At 42.7% G+C, this 18033-nt stretch overlaps 1 protein-coding gene across 2 annotated transcripts in view; it reads right to left on the reverse strand.

Moving 5' to 3' along the window:
• Positions 1-17560, reverse strand: part of SNAP91 (synaptosome associated protein 91) — a 66776-nt gene extending 49216 nt beyond the window's left edge. Inside the window, exons 1-2 of one of the 2 annotated variants that reach the window (XR_014546815.1) lie at positions 17359-17560; positions 15665-15824 (exon numbers count right to left, since the gene is read on the reverse strand). Coding sequence is in view for 1 of the 2 variants with exons in the window: in XM_083608227.1 (XP_083464353.1) it covers positions 15665-15794 (130 nt within the window). In the remaining variant the exon portion in view is untranslated. Of the gene's footprint in view, positions 1-15664; positions 15825-16763; positions 17156-17358 lie in introns of those variants that run through there. The other variant, XM_083608227.1, reaches the window with a different exon arrangement.
• Between the last annotated feature and the right edge of the window lie 473 nt (positions 17561-18033).

The following is an 18033-nucleotide window of genomic DNA, read 5'->3' on the forward strand; positions in this document are numbered from 1 at the left end:
GAAGAAGATGGGAATTCATCCCAGAATTAAGCGTTTATATTTCTAGCTCCGCAAGTTTGGGAAAGAAGAGGAAAAAAGTGACATGATTTTGAAGCTAGACTAAAATTAAAATGAAGTCAAAATCCTTCCATTTGCTACATTTCAGGCAGATTTACCCATGCACTGGGCACTGTAAAATTTGCCAAATTTAGCATCCAATGCATAAATAGTTTCACTATTATTAGCCAAATAAACCAATGGGCACAAAGCCAGTCTATCCATCATGCTCCAAGTGCTGTTTTCTGCAGCTATACCTGCAGAATATACCCCAGAAAACACAACAATTGTATTATTATCATCATTTATTAGTCACTTTTCTTTACAAAACATAAACCAAAGCAATCCAGACCAACTCCTCCCACATAATGATCTAGAAATGTCAAACAGAAATGCCAGGGGAAAGGATTACCCCCATGACAGTCTCTCCAAGTTATTAAGGGCAGTGAACTTTGTTCTGCTAATGTTGCAAGAGTCCCTATCCCTACCCTGACCAAAGAGAATCATGTTTTGACTCAGGAAACTAACAATGTAATAGCCAAGAGGCACTGGCAGATGAGCAGGAACTGCAGCTCAGATAGAGATACGCCACGGTTCTGTCCTCACAACACATTGCTCGTCTCGCTTTTCATTGACAGATCCCAAAACAGGATTCAGTCATTAATTAAACTTCCAGGGATGGTTGCTGAGCTACTTTTGAGCAATCTTGCATTCAAAAGATCTCTTTTCTTTTTAATTTTTTCTTTTTTATTGTTTGTAAAAAATGGAAAATGCTAATAAATATCTTATAAAAAAAACCCAAAAGATCTCCATGCCCAGTTTGAGAAATGCTGCAGCAATTATTTATTTAAGTCTCAATTTCTGGGACTAACGTGACATCTTTTTTTCACCTACAGAAGTAGGCATAGATACGTACGCAAGAGAATGGAGAGGGGGCAGGCTGAAAGGATGTTGGTGAAAGAAATTCAGCTCCATATTTGAACAAGGCACATGAATGTAAATTGTCACTGTTCTCTTCATTTATACTTCTTCCCTAGCAGAGCAAACGAGAAGCAGCATGGGAATTTTCAAGCCTCTAGCAGCAGCCAGCACATCAAATGCTGAAGCATAGCTTTGTGTGACCTCAGCTGACCTCAACAAAGTGCCACTCACTATTCTCTTTCTCTCTTACGCTTTTTCTGTATTTTGCTCTGTGGTGGTAAGCTTAAGTGTACTTCTCCATTTCTACCAGTGCTCAGAGATTAGGGGTCACAGTTCTTGTTGCTGTTGTTGTTTCTAGTCTAACCTACTTTGCATCCCTCTGGCTTAGTGACAGAAGTTTCTTCCTCAGGCACACCTACTCCCAAAAAAGCTTAACTTGTTTTCAGCCTCCCAGAGTCAGACATACACAAATTAAGACACAAATTAGAATTTCTTTAATTTGGCACTAGTCCAAAACAGAAATACTCAAAGCAGCTTACAACAAGCCAATGAAAACAAAACAATAATATTGCTCAAGGAATACAAACAAGTTCACAACTGTGACCCTTCAAATGTAAGGGTGCAAAAATGTAACAATATACCGTAATGGAAGCATTACAGACATCCCTCTAATTCAGAGAGGATTGGCTAGTACCTTCTTTATGGTCTTTCTGGGACCTTTTCCTTCTCCCATGCCAAAGGGGGGGGGGGGTAAATGATCTTACCGTTTTGAACCACTGATTGTGCTGGTTATTTTTTAATCACCTTGGTTTAGTCATCTCTCTAATTTTTAAGCTGGCAGTTTATTTTCTGATATTTCTGTTTTATTATTTATTTTAATTGTATTTTATCATTTCATTTGTGTGTGATGCCCAAAGCAAATGTTATTTGGCAACCCTTCTATAAATATAGTAAATTTTAAAATTAAGTAGATGAGCCAACAGGGGTGTGATTGTTCACTAGGCTACTTGTAAAAGAAAAGGAAGTTGCCACACAGCAGATTTAAATGATATAGAAGTATACTGATATCCTAATCGCAAGAACTAGGTGAGTAACATGTTATTGTGAAATAGGAATTAAAACAAACAACTAAATATGCACCTTCATTACCATAATTTTATTCTAGTGACACTTGCTAACATCTGGAGCTAAAGGAAGGTGCCTCACATCTTTCCCCCCATACCAATACAGTGGTACCTCGGGTTACAAACACCTCGGGTTACAAACACTTCGGGTTACAGACTCTGCTAACCCGGAAGTAGTACCTCGGGTTACAAACTTTGCCCCAGGATGAGAACAGAAATTGCGTGCCGGCGGCACAGCAGCAGTGGGAGGCCCCATTAGCTAAAGTGGTACCTCAGGTTAAGAACAGTTTCAGGCTAAGAACGGACCTCTGGAACGCATTAAGTTCATAACCAGAGGTCTCTTAATTACACAGTCTCAAATGGCAATTTTAGGTCTTTAAAAAAGGACATTCTGTTTCACTGCAGTTTCTTGGCTAACAGTGATGAAATATTGTGCAATCTGCTCTAAATGTGATCTCGTTACCATCATTACCAAGGGTCTGCTGCATAATTAGTAGGGAAGATTTAGGAAAGTAAGGGCTCTAATTGTTGCACTCATAGCTTAAAAACAGCTCCTGCAGTCATTAGAGGCACGCTGTCTTATTAAGTCAGCCACAGGAGCTGTCCACTGTATTAAGTTCTGAATTTTGAGAACAACTAGCCCACCAGCTATCGGAAGACAATACTCACACAGGGCTTATGTCAACAAATGTCTGGTCCATTCTCACCATCTAATTCTATGTGAACGTCTTTAAAGCCAGAAGAAAACAGCAGAACTTCAGCTGCTATAGGAGTAGCTATGAAAGAACAGCAATAGTAAAAGTGTGGCAGGCATATATGTATGGAAGCATGTGAGAAGAGGGGCCACAAAGGTCAGACCCCTAATTGCAGGAACATAAATGCTGTTTGCTATTCACAAACACCAGAATGCTACTTTAAACACTTGCATTGAACACCTCAGGGAATTTAAGATAAAACACAATTTAAGTGGACATTTAGTGAATATTCTTGTAAAAGAAAATTATAACTGCCTTTTGAAGGAATAATATTCTGGTTTTCCTGCCTAATTTGCTTTAGATATTCATGCTGCTTAAATATTCATTTAAACACTGTAAATTTACACAGGTAAATTTATGGAAACAGTGCCACACATTTACTCTAATATATTTTTGACAAACAGTGCTTCTATTTTTAGTGTTGGCATTTGTTTCCACTCTATTTTTGTTTAGGCTAGTTAGCAGCACATCGCCTATGTAGATCTAAGTAGGTAAACTATCAGACCTAGAATGAAATGTTATTTTCACCTGAAAATTTGTGCACCCTTTAATAAGCACTGTAAAACACTTGAAGCAAAAAACAGGGGCTACACTGATGAGTTATGCTTGAAGAAGTGCAAAATGCAAAATGCCTCAAGGTCCAAAACAGTTAAGTCACCCGCAGCTAGTTACTGATTGGCTGTCAGGTCTCTGAACAGAGTCATCTCTTGCTAATATTTCACTTATAGTTTTCAAAGTAATAACTGTGCCCCATTTTCTACAAGTCCATATGGTCTATGTAAAATACTCTTCTGCCAGTAGAAGAAGAGTCTACCATTTTTAGAGTGAGAATTGGTGTGCTGGTTAAACTAATGCACCATGAGCGTCATAGGTTTCAGTTTAAATATCACCGAGTTATGAAAAGCAGTTTATACATTACGCAGAATCAAGTGGCAAAACTTATTTATGACTGTCCCAACTTCAGACTGCAAGTTGGGAGGGACAGAAAAGATTCTCTACTACCTGCTAACGCCATGGAAAAAACTCCCTCATGCAGAAATGGTACGTTAGTGAAAGGGATTCAGCACAGCTTTCTTGCTAGAATGCTAATTATCTGACATGCAGAGAGTTTCTTTCCATGAGATAAGTATGCTAACATGCAACCTCAGCCCTATTGAAAAAGTACAATCCAGGAAAAGCTTAAACACTTGGTTCTGCTCCTTATACAAACTGACCCTTATTAGCTGACCTTTGTCACAGAAAATCTCTTCTGTCTGTAATATGTAGATGACAATACCAGCCTATCTTACAGGGTTAATGTAAAAAGAGATTGAGAATTTACGCAAAGTACTTCTGGTACTTTCTGTTTTTACTTCACATTTACAAAAGTAGCAGCATTACTTGGTTGGAGCAGTCATTTGACAAAAGCAAGAACATTAAGTAGTGCGCTTTAGGACTAAATTTGATGGGGATGGGGTTTCTTCTTTTCAATATGTAAAGTAGCTAGACCAGAAAGCCTACACAGTAGATTAGCTATTATGACAATTATTTAACATATTACGACACCAGCAACTACCTGGCAGCCCATTTATTCTCTCTAAAATTATACTGGCAGTATTCCAACATTTTATACTGTAAGTAACAGCAAAGGCCTTACAATGATCAAGACCTCTACTCCCCGGGCAGCCTAGTTTCTGCAGACCCCTTGTGGCCATCCCCGGCAGGAAAGATTTGTAAGAGATGGTGAAAAGGTGACATACACAATATTCATCTTTAATGATTTGTATGAAGCATCTTTTTCAAAGAACATCAGGACTGTGATGCTTGCAAACAAGATCTAAAGTCAGAGAGCTCATAAGGACTCATTCAAGGAGCAGCAGTCTACCATCAGGTCCCCATGCTGGACACTTATCATTCTGTCTTGTCCCTAGGCCCTGCCACTGAAGCCAGAAGATGGTGGTAGTGGTGGGACATAGTTTGAACTTCAAGAATGCAAAAGTAGTACAACACGTTGCACTGCACCAGTTTGTTCTCTCAGCCTTGCCTCACTTTGACCCTGACTTAACAGTTCAGATACATATCCGAACCACACTTGTAGTTGTCAAGAGTTTAGCTATATGCAAGAACAGAGCACAGCATGCACTGCTCTCATTGCCAATGCATGGACTAGACTCACTAACAAGCTCATCTTTTCTGAACCGCCTTTTGATAACCTGTTTTTAACTGGCCTTTTAATAACTGTGAATGTTGCTGCCTTTGTCAGTTTTGATTGTTTTGAGATAAGATTTGTTTTTGTTTTTATAATAGCGTGAGGCACCTTGGTGAGCTATGCTTGCCCAAACTAATGTTCCAGATAAAATAATGAGGCAAGTGGCTAACTGCAAAAATCTGATTTAGTTGGTGTTACTAATGATGCTGCTACTAACGATGATGCTACTCCACCTATTCTAGGTCTCCATGAAATAAAAATTAATCCACTTGATAATTGAATTACATATTATAAGCACCCTAGAAGAGTTCAGAAATACAAGTTGTTGTTATCTATAGACAACCAAAGAACAGGAGAAGTATTAAGCACTAGAAGCATACAGTTCCCCCTGCTTGTTGGAGGAAATTGGAAGATTACACTACTGCAGTGTAAGCACTATTTAAGACAATCTAGGCTTTTGTATGCGTGGACACAGGACAATGATTTTGGAATCAAAGTTTACTTAATCCCAAGGTGAACCAAATTAAAGTCTTATCAACAGATATGTCCTTCCAAATCTACAAAGTCTAAGCCATTTAGGGCTCCAAAGGCCACAACTGACACCATGCATTGCACCTAGAAGTGCAGGAGTTCAGCAATGAAGGCTTCAAACCATATGTACCAATAGCAACTCACATGTAAACACTTTTCAAATGTAGAACTTATTACCACAGTCTACTCTTAACATTGCCAGGTTACATGATCACTGCCTGATCTAAGACAAGATCCTTAGAGACCAACTAAGTTTGTTATTGGTATGAGCTTTCGTGTGCATGCACACTTCTTCAGTTACACTGAAACAGAAGTCACCAGACCCTTATATATAGTGAGAGGGTGGGGAGGGGTATTACTCAGAAGGGTGGTGGGACTGGACAAACAGGACAAACCCTACTCCAAAGAATAAATGGACATAAATCTGGCATCAGGAATCACAAGACAGAGAAACCAGTAGGAGAACACTTCAATCTTCCAGTACATTCTATACAAGATGTCAAAGTAGCTGTCATATTACAAAAGAATTTCAGAAATAGACTGGAAAGAGAAGTTGCTGAACTGCAACATATTACCAAACTTAAAACCATGGAGAGAACTGGTCTGAATAGAGACATTGGATTCTTATCTCATTATACTTGATAAAGCTATTTTTAGCCATCTCACCCCTTGCTTTTCCTTGTAAGACCAATTGCAGTCTTTAACAGTCATCAACAGGTTTACCACACCTATCAGCCAATCACCCATTCCCACCACCCTTCTGAGTAATACCCCTCCCCACCCACTCATTATATATAAGGGTCTGGGTGACTTCTGTTTCAGTGTATCTGAAGAAGTGTACATGCACACGAAAGCTCATACTAATAACAAACCTAGTTGGTGTCTAAGGTGCTACTGGAAGGATTTTTTTTATTTTGTTCCTTAAAGAATGCACTTGAGTTCTTTATACAAAACAGACAAGGGCCTTCTCTTAGTCTTGAAAGTTTTTCAAGAAACCAGATGTTTAAAGCTTGTACCCAGTTGAGATGTCATCCATTTCTGCCCCTGCTTTCCTAAAATCGGGGAAATGCAACTGGACCCAACTGCTCCATGCATGCTTCCACATTTGTACACAGAAAGAAAGAACTTTCAATTATTATTAGCAGGTGTTCACACACAGTTATCCATTAAAATATAACCATTGAGATTATGGCCTCTAAAGCAACTCTTCAAATTCTAAAAATGACAACTTGATTACCGTACTGGCATTTTAGTTGTTAAAAAAAAAAGGCTTCCCAGAAATTTTCTACTTAGGTTTTCTTCCTAGATGCCATACCTCATATTTATGAGGGACAGCCAAGTTTCCATTACAGCCTAAAGTGTCATGACTGAAACATGTCTTGAACCCCAAACACATGGTACTTATATTGTCAAATTATCACTTTCAGTAGCACTCTCTCTCAATAATTCATGCAAGGAAGCTGCCCCTTCCATGCTAAACCAACATGAGAGCTACAAAAAGGCAGTATTGCTTGGTGCATGCTATTATTTAGTGCCTAATGCCTACATCAGCCAGGCTCCCTTGTTTAGCAAAGCTTCTCCTAAACCTCCTTATGCTGACCTTTCCTGCCAACTGCATTATTTCATGTATCAATCCTATGCCCTGCTTTTGGCTGGCAACCTGGAGGCTCCCTCTTCAGTTAGGATGGCGTCCCACACTACATTAAATACACTTGGCACCAAGTGTACTTATTACTTTTAAGCCAATTTTTGGTCCCTTCTAGAAACCCGTCATCTATGCACTGCAGCCACCCACAGTGGAACCAATGTGAAAGGTAGTCTTGTGGGAAAAATGTGAAACACTCATAATTAAGGATGGAAGGAGCAGAGAACTACCAAAGGAGATCAAGTGTTTTACAGGTGCCTCTGGATGAACACTGTGCTCCTGCATGCCACACAACACACAGGACCCCTTGCTTTTCAGGATCCTTATCTACGGAGGGCTAGTTGCACGGTTACAGAGAATGCCAGGTTCTACCATTCTACAATTGCCATGTTTTATAGGAATGAATATTAGCCATTTATTCATGTGGAAGGAAGTTAATCACTGAGCTAGCTCCTGCTGGCAATGCCCATTCCATCTACTGAAGCAGTAGATGATATGGGCATCTCTCTCCCCAGCTTGCACACCAGAACTGTATCCTAGACTGTTTACTTTCTTTCCAACTGAATTAAATTGCTGTATGTATTTCAGTTTAAGAGCCTTGTGTATGCATTTCATCCTTGCACTACCCCTTCCCAGTGTGCCACAGTTAACCAAAGTTTCCTGTTATGTATAAATTGGGAAACTATGCTTCCCAAGACTGAAACAAGTCAGTATCTTAAACATCAACTTTAGATGGTGATTTGATATCCTGAATTATTCTGGTTTTCCAATTCAGACCCAACAGGAAACTAAGGCCATGCATCTCACTGCTTAGTAAGCTGAGACATATTCCAAAACAGGCCAACAAGTGCTTTCTAGAGCTGCACAGCCCAAGCTTTGAGTCTACTTCTTGGTCACTCTTTCCTGTGACAAAAAATGAACCCAAGAACTGGGTTTCATTTATGGGACAAATGATACCTCCTCAAATAATGCCTCTAAAATTCTCTTGCCTCTAAAATTCTGACCTATATCAAATCAAACCCCTAAGGACCATCAATTAAATTACCTTTTGCAAATTTACTCAATTTGTATAATTTATGGAGAGTTGCAAAATTCAGATTGGCTGCAAACAGAATTTAAAGCTTGTTCCCAGGACTACCAGAAAGTTCTTCATAGATGGTGAATTTCAGCTACAATCCTAAGCACACTACCTAGGAAACAAGTCCTATGGAGAATAGTGGAACTTACTTCAGGGTAAACATGCTTAGGATTGCAATTAGCTTCACAATCTGCTTAAAACATTGAAGTCCAGACCTGAGTCTAGAAAGCTTGTTTCTGTGCACATGTGGAGCTTTTTTCCACTACAATCTTTTAAAAGCATCTCTCATACTGCTTCTAAAGATTTTATGAATTAGAAGTTTGAGAGTGTGAGAAGCTGCATGCACACACATATATGTTTTTCATTTGTATCTGGATGCAGACCAACGAATACGTTGTAGAATTTGGGGGGCACTCCCAGACCATGTCATTTCTGAAATTACATGCACTACTGAAATCATGTTGACTAAACTGCTCCTTAATGTTTAAAATGCTCCTCAAACTGCAGTTAACCTCCAACTTCCTCCTCCTCCTCCTCCTCTTTCCTTCTTGCAGACAGCAAACAGAGAAAGAATGCAGGTGATCATTCTCAAAGTGCTATCTGAATCACTGATATTATCTACTCATACTGCTTCAGTGGCCATCTCAATAATTTAGCCCTGACCAAATATCTTACTAAGCAATTTGAATTCAGCATCTGAAAAAACAAAAACAAACCAACAAAAAAACTCCACACATTATTATTGATCACTCTGCCACCACCATTTGTAAATCCAGGGGCAACAAGCTTATGACTTCTTCTGAAGATAAGCAATCATTATCATGAAGATGACATGGTAAGCAACAAACAAGAAAAGTGCTAAATCCTTCCTGCTACACTCCTCTCCAAGCAACAGCAGGAGCAACAAACCACAAACCTTGACTTACCATGATATCTGAACCAGTGCCCAAGGTTTGTTTCTCCCAAACAAGTCACAACCAGGAAGCCAGTAAGAAACCTTCACTCCAGATTGTGGTTTATTTGGAGAAAAACAAATCATGAGCACCAGTTTAGTCATCACAGCAAGCCAAGGCTCATAGTTTGTTGATTCCACTTGCAATAGGGAAAGAGAACAGTGGGAATGATTCAAAATAGAAATTCAACAGGGGTACATACTGTGGCTCTGTTTCCACACCAGGGCAAAAATGTGTGTCGCGTCTTGGATCCACACTGCTAAAGAGTTTTCTATTTTGAGATATCTTAATGATGATCTGAACATATCACCCTTCAGACACCTAGGTTCTATTACTACTTACACATAGGCACCCCACTGCCTCTTGCCTTCCACTGTTCTTCACTGTTATGATGCCCGCTGGGGCACCTTCTCAACTCATTGCCCAGTGCCAGCAAACTGGCCACGCTCCCCTAAATCCATCTCTGTCTGCCTTAGAGGGTAGTTTGGAAACTTCAACCGGTGCAGATTCAGCAGCCAGATTGTTTACCAATGCAAGATGATCTGAACATATCACACCCATTCCAGCATAACCACAGTGGCTTCTAATTATTTTGTGCTCTCGATTAAAGGCACTGGCTTTGACCTATAAAGCCTTATGTGGCTCAGGACCCCAATATTTTCCCCACACGAACCAGCATGGACGCTGCATTCATCATGTGCTCCCTCTGAGGGAGCTGTGGACAGTTTTGACAGGCCTTCTCAGTGGCAGATCCCCACTTATGGAATGCTCTCCCTATGGAGGCATGCCAGGCATCATCATTACCTATCTTTAGGCGCCAGGCAAAAACATTCCTTTTCCAGCAGGCCTTTTAATTACCTGTGGTCTTCTTAAGTGGGGGTGTCCTCATCCTCCCTCTTTGTATAAATATGAGTACATTTTTAGCTTTTGCTCTGATTTTGCTTTATGTTGCTCTTAAACTATCTGCTATATTTTTGTAAGTTGCCTTCAGTTACTTTTGGTTAAGAGCGGTGGACTCATAACCTGGTGAACCGGGTTCGTGTCTCCGCTCCTCCACATGCAGCTGCTGGGTGACCTTGGGCCAGTCACACTTCTCTGAAGTCTCTCAGCCCCACTCACCTCACAGAGTGTTTGTTGTGGGGGAGGAAGGGAAAGGAGAATGTTAGCCGCTTTGAGACTCCTTAGGGTAGTGATAAAGCGGGATATCAAATCCAAACTCTTCTTTTTGAAAAAAATAAAAGGGGGGGTCTACCTAGTTGAATTAATTGTGCTCATCCCCACAGTAAACCATTCATAAAATGCTAGCCTAACAGCCTATTTGCTTTGCTCTCATTTCTTTCCTCTACAAGGGAAGTGCTTATCTCTGGAGAGTTACTGTGGAAGTCCCAGTAGTGTGCCTTCTGCCACATGTACATTCATTCTATTATTTACTTGCCTTCTCCAGCACAACAGCCAGCAACCATTAAAATTCAACTTCTGAAGGACTGTTTTCTGAGAACCATGTTCCAAACCATGGAATGCAAAAACAAAAACTAGGGCACACATAAAAAGGTTGTAGAGGGTCACAAATTACTATATGCACATTTAGGACCATGCTTGTGTTTACTTAAAAAGGGGAGGGGAGGAATGCAAGTCTCAGATTTCCCATCACCACTCTAAGTTTAAACATGTCTGTCCCTTTCCCCAGTGGCATTGGTGCTTTTCTGAACTATCACATTCAGCCACTTTTAATAGCCCTGTCATATAGCATCTTTCCCCATATTTCTAATGTGGAAAGATGCTATATGATTTAGGACTATTAAAAAGACAGGTACCTTTAAAAAAGAAAAAAACTTCCCCTAGGTTGCAAAGCAGGTCTCTTGAGATGCTTCACTATCCATACTATAGCAGGACAGATGTTGCTCAAGCATCTAGAAATGGAAGACACCACATTCCACTTATCAGAGAATCTGGGTTTACTTTCCCTTTGAAGTCAGGGCATTCACAATACCCTGAACCTCCCCACTCTGTCCCATATTCTGCTGCTCGTAAAGGCAGAACTAGGTAAGCCTCTTCAAGGTAAGCATTTTAAGTCACATTTGCTCCTAGAGGCATCCTTCTTTTTCCTTCCCCACCTTTTTAATTAATACTACATTATTACACTTTGTAGCCAAGGCCATTATACATCAAACAACCTGGTATATCAAGAAAAAAAGGAAACAAGGGAAAGAGAAAAGCAAATAAAAATGGCCTATGAAGGCAAAAATGAGCAGCATAGCAAAAAAAAGAGGAGGGGACAGTGACTAGATTACAAGGGAAAATAAGATCATTTTACATTTTTGGAATCACAATGTAGACGCATCATTCTCTTGTGAGGCATTCTGGGGTCTCAAGAGGCATCGACTGTGGCCCCATAAGCTCAGCAAAGTGGTGGCTGGCCAAGATTTCTTAGCACCTGTCCTATTTCACTATACTGTACTGTTCCCTGCTCCTTGCCACTGTGCACACCTGAACCCCCAATGGTGCTGCCACCTTACTGTTATTAGAAAAGCAGAGGCTACCTTTGTAGTTTCTCCCAATTTTGACTCCTATGCCTTAAAGAGCAGTGTGCAAGCTCCAAGATCCCTAACACCAATATTATTCTCCAAATGCCTCTCCCCTGTCTTTCTCCTTTTTGCTATTATAAAACAGAGGAGTTTGTTCAAGAGCATACATAAATTTCCCCATAAATTGATTACAGTTCCGCCTTGTGCTTCTTACTTACAAAGTTAATCTCATTTCTCCAGAAGTATATTGCTCCCAATCCCAAAAACCGCATGGCCAACATCTACAGCAGTAACTGATTACATGAATCTTCAGTACATACATCTGAATTTATTCAATGCAAATGAAGTGGGAATATGTATCCCTGGGCCAACAGCACTGCCACTCATCCATCTCAGTATTTCTAAGGCTACACATCTAGGCATAATTACTCACATTTTTCACTGAATTCAGTAAAATTTCTTTCCAATTAAAAATCACAGCGGACATGTGTGAATGGTTGGGTGGGAGAAGCTTATTATCTTCACATATTAGGCCAAGATGATTAGGGATGGAAACTTAACAACTTCACATGGCACCATGTTTGCATGTTTATATGTTAAAAAGGTCGCGACAATAAGGCTAGATGGAGTTGCTTAAAAGATTACATTATCCTGCCTTTTGGATTCCTAATATAATGTAGTTACCGTGAAATGTGGTCTGATAGTCAGACAATAGCCAAGAAAGGTTAAGTCCCAATGCATCAATCACTGCCTATAAGGTTGTCAGCTGGCAATTTCAATTACCTCTGTCTCTAAACAGATCTGCAGGTGCAAAAAAAGAGAGGATGTGGTCACTATTTCTACTATGCCCCTGCTTTTCATGTCCAATCTTTGAAGTTTTTAAACAATGTCAGGCTAGTCATTAAACTATGCAGCTTTTCTATACAAAGTGATTACATCAAGAGAGCTAAACAAAACCCAGTTGGATGTCACAGAGTAACAGTGCAATCCTATTCTGCTAAGTGAGGATAGGATTGCTACTGCATATTCTGCTGAACCCAGTTAAGGTGATGCTATGCCAGTGTAGTGAATTTACACCAGCATAACCCTATGCTGCACAGAGAAAGTCTGGCTGGAGTCAGGGGCATGGTGAGAAGTGCTGTACTATTCTAGGGAAATGCATAATTTAGTCTTCTAGAGATTTCATAATGCTATCAGCACCACAGGAAAACACACTTCAAGTCAATGGAGACCCAGAAATAGGCATGCAAACCCCAATTTCCCTCACCCATCCCACATTAGGGAACAGAATGTGGCACAGGGAACAGCTGTAGCTCAGGAGCCAAGTGCATGCCTTATATGCAGGAGATCCCCGGTTTAAACCCTGCCATCTCCAGGTAAGTCTACCTCAAAACGTGGAGAGTCACTGGCAGCCAGAGTGCACAGTATGGATTTAGAGACCAAATGTGGGTCTCCAGCTGTTTTTAGACTACAATTCCCATCATCTCTGACCACTGGTCCTTCTAGCTAGGGATGATGGGAGCTGTAGTCCAAAAAACTGCTGTAGACCCAAGTTTGGGAAACACTGCTCTAAATCCATACTGTCCACTCTGGCCGCCAGTGACTGCAAGTTTGGGAAACGCCGATTTAGAGAAACCAATGGTCCTGACTAGGCATAAGGCATCTTCCTATGTATCTACTTCACAATAGTCAACTCCACAATAACTCAGAGCAGGGCTTTCAATGTGGCTGCCCCCTGTTCTGTCAAACCGCATTCCTGTCAATATGCAACAGACACCCTCTATCTGCACTTTCCAGGAAAAAAAGTCATTTTTTGTTCTGACAAGCTTTCCCAGCTGGATGAATGGGTCTCTGCTTTGTATTGTTTTTAATTTCATCTTCTGCCATTTTCTATGCTGTTTTAGCCATTTTTATCATATTTTCTACATAGCCTTGTGACATTTGTGGAAGACAGATAACCATAATAATAAAATTATTATTATAATAATTAATAATAATAATAACAATATACTTATATGAGCCCTAACAAATGAATACCAATCACATAACAAGCATGGCACAAGTTTTATGTTATTCTGCCCGAAGAATCAAAACACACACAGGTACCACTATCCAAACATTTGTTATTGAAACATTCACATGAGGAATTAGTACCCAAACCTCATTATACACACCACAGATTCAGATATCCAAACAGCCAGACTTATGTGTAGTACTGTAAACAAATAAGCAACCTTATGTTTTGCTGGTTTGCAGCAGGTGTTTCACCAGAAACCATGGTGGGAAGTGGGAGAGATCAGACAAATCTTTTTTCAGAGGGTTGTCCTGGGTTTCCCAGTTTTGTTTTTGTTTTTTGTTTTGTTTGTCGTTTTGGGGTCAGAATTTCATGGTCGGAATGCATGATAAAATTCCCCCATAGGAATCAATGGAAATCATCTTCTCATTAAAAGAACGCTCACCTAACAAACAATTCCTGGAGAATGCATTGTGTTCAGATAGTGAGACCTGCTTGGATACAAATGTACATCTGGAAAACTTTGTGTACAGTGCTCTCTTTCTATCACAGCTCATTACTTAAAGGAAGGGCCTGCACAGACAGCTATGCAAAATCAACAATAAAGAAGAAAGTGCAGAGTCATAACACTTATCCATCTCAGCAACAGAATATTTTGCCCTGAGAAGCTTGTGCTCTACAGATCCTACCTCCTTCAGCCCTATAGAGTGTGGCAAGTGTGAATGGAAGGGGACACATTTAACCATGACATTGTCCCTCTTAAAAGAGTTATCTGCAGTCTGCCACCAGCTGCCAAGGCATCTGAACTCCTGACCCTGTACTAGAACTTGTGGCTGCAGGTGTGTGTGCTTGCTTGTCCTCCTAACCCAGCCTTCATTAACCTGGTGCCCCCCAAATGTCTTGGACCACAGCTCCCATCAGTCCCAGCCAGCAGTTACAGAATGCACCTGTGCAATGTGCACAGGAAGATGTAACAGGGCCCTGTGATGTCATCATGGTATCCCTTCCATTCACATATATTGTTGGTGCCTTCTCTGTGTGGGTTCTATGGCAGTACTGATGAGCAACTTCATTACGGATGGGTGATGGGAGGAGTTCCTAGAGATGTTGTGTGCAGGTTGATGTCTGTGGACCTTCTCATTTCTACTGGTGTTGTTTAGGTTTCTATTTTGCTGTGTTGAGTACAGAAGATCAGAACTACTCTGTCCTTTGCTGCTCGCAGTATTTAGGATTACAAACTGTAATATGAGGGCCATAAAGTAGGATTAGATGGCCCAACCATGGTCTAGCCATTTTGACTACCACTCCCTGCAATATAGAATGAAGGCCAAATGAGTGCAGAATGAAGATCTAACACAATTAAGGATGGCTGCACAAAATAACACAACTAAGAGCAGTACAGAGATTTCATTTGGGATGAGTGGTGCATGTGACATACTTTAAAATTTTCATCTTTCCTACCCTTCATTAACGATACACAATGGAACCATTACAATGAACAAGAATCATTCAGTTTTGCCACGATCAAACCAACCTCTCTGTAGAGATAATCTCCACATTACAGCAACTCAAGTCAACATCCACCCTCATCTAAACACATTCGCCCAAAGCATGGCCAGAATACTTTTGCAGTTTCCAAGTAGTCACAGGCCTTTTCTCTCTGATACATGCACCTGTCCTAAAACCTGAAGGTCAAAATGAAGCAAAATACGGGGACTAAATAATTTCTGAGGTGTTATATTGCTACAATAAAAAGTTCGTTTTTTAAGCACTTCATTTAATTCTAATGGCAGAAGAAACTGATTACCCAGAGTGCAATGGACCCCAGGAGCACAGAACCACACAGATTCCCTAGCCCTCCACACGCGAACCACTTATATAAAAAGATGCTTACAGTCCAGGTGTTTTTTCTTGGGCCCCATCACTTCATGTGTGGTTGCTTTGCAGACGGCTCTAGCTACAGCTGATCCTGTAACGCTGTACTGAGCAGCTGCGATGCGATCTGTCAGCGTCTGACCCGACATCTTCGGCTAATTCTAGGACTGCTACCACTTCTACAAGGGGGAGGGGGGAAGAAAAATAACTGAGGGGAGGATAATCTTTTTTAAAAGGATATATATATGTGGACAATTATTTAACTAGCGAAAGCTGATTTCTAAATCCTGGCTCATTCCAGGTTCCCTCCTTCCTCCCATGCCACCTCCTCTGTTGTGTAAGTGTTTGCATTGCAACTATATCCGAGAGATTCTGGGGGCATTGTAGACGAAACAGAAATATGCCCACATAATAATACTGTATATGAATTCCGAGGGTGTGTGTGTGGGGGGGGGTGTCCTTTCCCTTGCCTGCCTCCCTTGAGTATGATGGCGGTTCCTGCAAACCACTATGTATCTCATCTCTCGTTTATGGGGGGTGGGGAATAAATGAAGCTTTCTCCCTCCCCTCCCCGCAACCTCACAGAAGATCTCCCATCCCTGGGCCTTCCTGACAGAGCCCCAAGAGGGCCCAGGGACTGAATTATCTAGCCAGTCTCCACACGGCCCTGTCACCACCGCTCCCTCCTGCTGCTGGCGGGGCTTCTTACTGCAGCAACGGGATTCTCTCGCCTTCCTCCCTGCGTTTCTACCTCTCTCTCTCTCTCTCTGGTGGGAGATTATCATATCATTGCGCCATGTTATGCCCTCTCGGTGCCTTTCCCCCAGCCAGCTCTGTCTTGAAGACAACTGCAGGCCGCCGGTTCCCAATCCCAAACCACCCCACCCCGGCGATCTCTCACGCCCCGCAGCCCCCCGCTCCCCCTCCTCTCCCCCCCTACCCTCTCCAAGCCGCTTGTCTCCTTCTCCTCGCCCTCTGCAATGCAACCCTCCCCTTTTTCCGGGGGGGGGGGGGAGAGGAACGACAGCAGAGGCGGCGGCGGCGGCGTTTGGCTAGTAGTCTTGCATATCTGCATCTCTCCCTCCCTCCCGCCCCCCCCACCTCGCCTCGGGGATTACCAAGCAGCGCCCAGCCAGGCCTGCTCTCCCCGTCCCCTCCCCGGAGAATGTGGAAGTGCCCGAGGCGGCAGCGGCGGCAGCAGCAGCAGACCTGTCAGTGCGTCCGCGTCCTTCTGGCGACTGCCGCGCCTCTGCTCTGCCCCTCGCGGTGCTGCTGGCGCTGCCTCCTGCTCGCGAGGAGGCCACGGTCTCTCCTCCTCCTCCTCCGCTTGTCCCCCCCCCTCCACCCAACACGCTAACCTCTCTCGCCCCCGCCCGCTCGCAGCTGCGCCGAGCCCCCCTCCGTCCGCACCGGCGGCCCCCTTTGCTCCAGAGCGCGGGAAAGGCGCGCCCTGGGCGCACACGCCGCGCCCTCAGGTGCAGGGAGAGCAGGGATGCGCTAAGGCCGGAGCGGGTGCCGGGGGAGCTCTCCACGCCCGCCGCCGCCACCGCTATTTCGAGCCTAATCCCCGGTTGCCTAATCCCCGGTTGCGGCCACAAACCTTCCCTGTGGTGCCACTGCTAGGATGCATGTATGCGTGCAATACGCAACCCCCGACGCGCGCTCTCTCGTGTGTGTGTGTGTGTGTGTGTGTGTGCGCGCGCGCACACACACCTCGCTCCCTCCTTGCCTTTTCTTGCCGGCTCTTCTTGCTCGTTCCTCACGGGGCCTCGCAGGTTTGTGGCTTCTTCGGAGTCAGGTGACTCGGAGCAGACGAAGCGGACAGCCCTCTAGGGGGCCGTAAGAACCGGATAAGGCCTCCCCCCCCAACACCCCCCCCCGCGCTCTTAAAAGGGACACCCCTCGCGGGCCGCGCGGTGGGAATCTCCCCGCCTTGGAAAAAACCGCGCGCCCAGTCGTGGGAAGGGCAGCTGCTGACTGTTGAGAAACCGGGGTGGCGGCGCCCCTCTTCCTTCCCCACCACCAGCCCAATAGTTTTACTATATACGTACATCGGTATACACCTGTATTTTTGTTTGGGGGTACCTTTCACTTCAAATATGTGAAAATATAGCAAGATCTCTCCCCTTTGGACTGTATTATTTCTAATTAAGTTAGCATATTATCAAACCATTTTGTAAAGAGCCAAAGGAACACAAGTGAACAGCAAAGAACCTGCACAAGCAACGCTGACACCAAACCCTACATATAGTAAGTAAAATAGAAACATCGCCACCCAACCCCAACCCCCCCATCTCCCCCCCCCACCTCTTTCCCCCTTTTCTTCCTAATGTCTCAACAAATGAAACCGATTTGTAAAAAAATTACATGGGGGAAATACAAGAGAGA

The sequence above is a fragment of the Podarcis filfolensis genome (genome assembly GCF_964270895.1).
Source record: "Podarcis filfolensis genome assembly, chromosome: 3".
Taxonomy (NCBI): Eukaryota; Metazoa; Chordata; class Lepidosauria; order Squamata; family Lacertidae; genus Podarcis; species Podarcis filfolensis.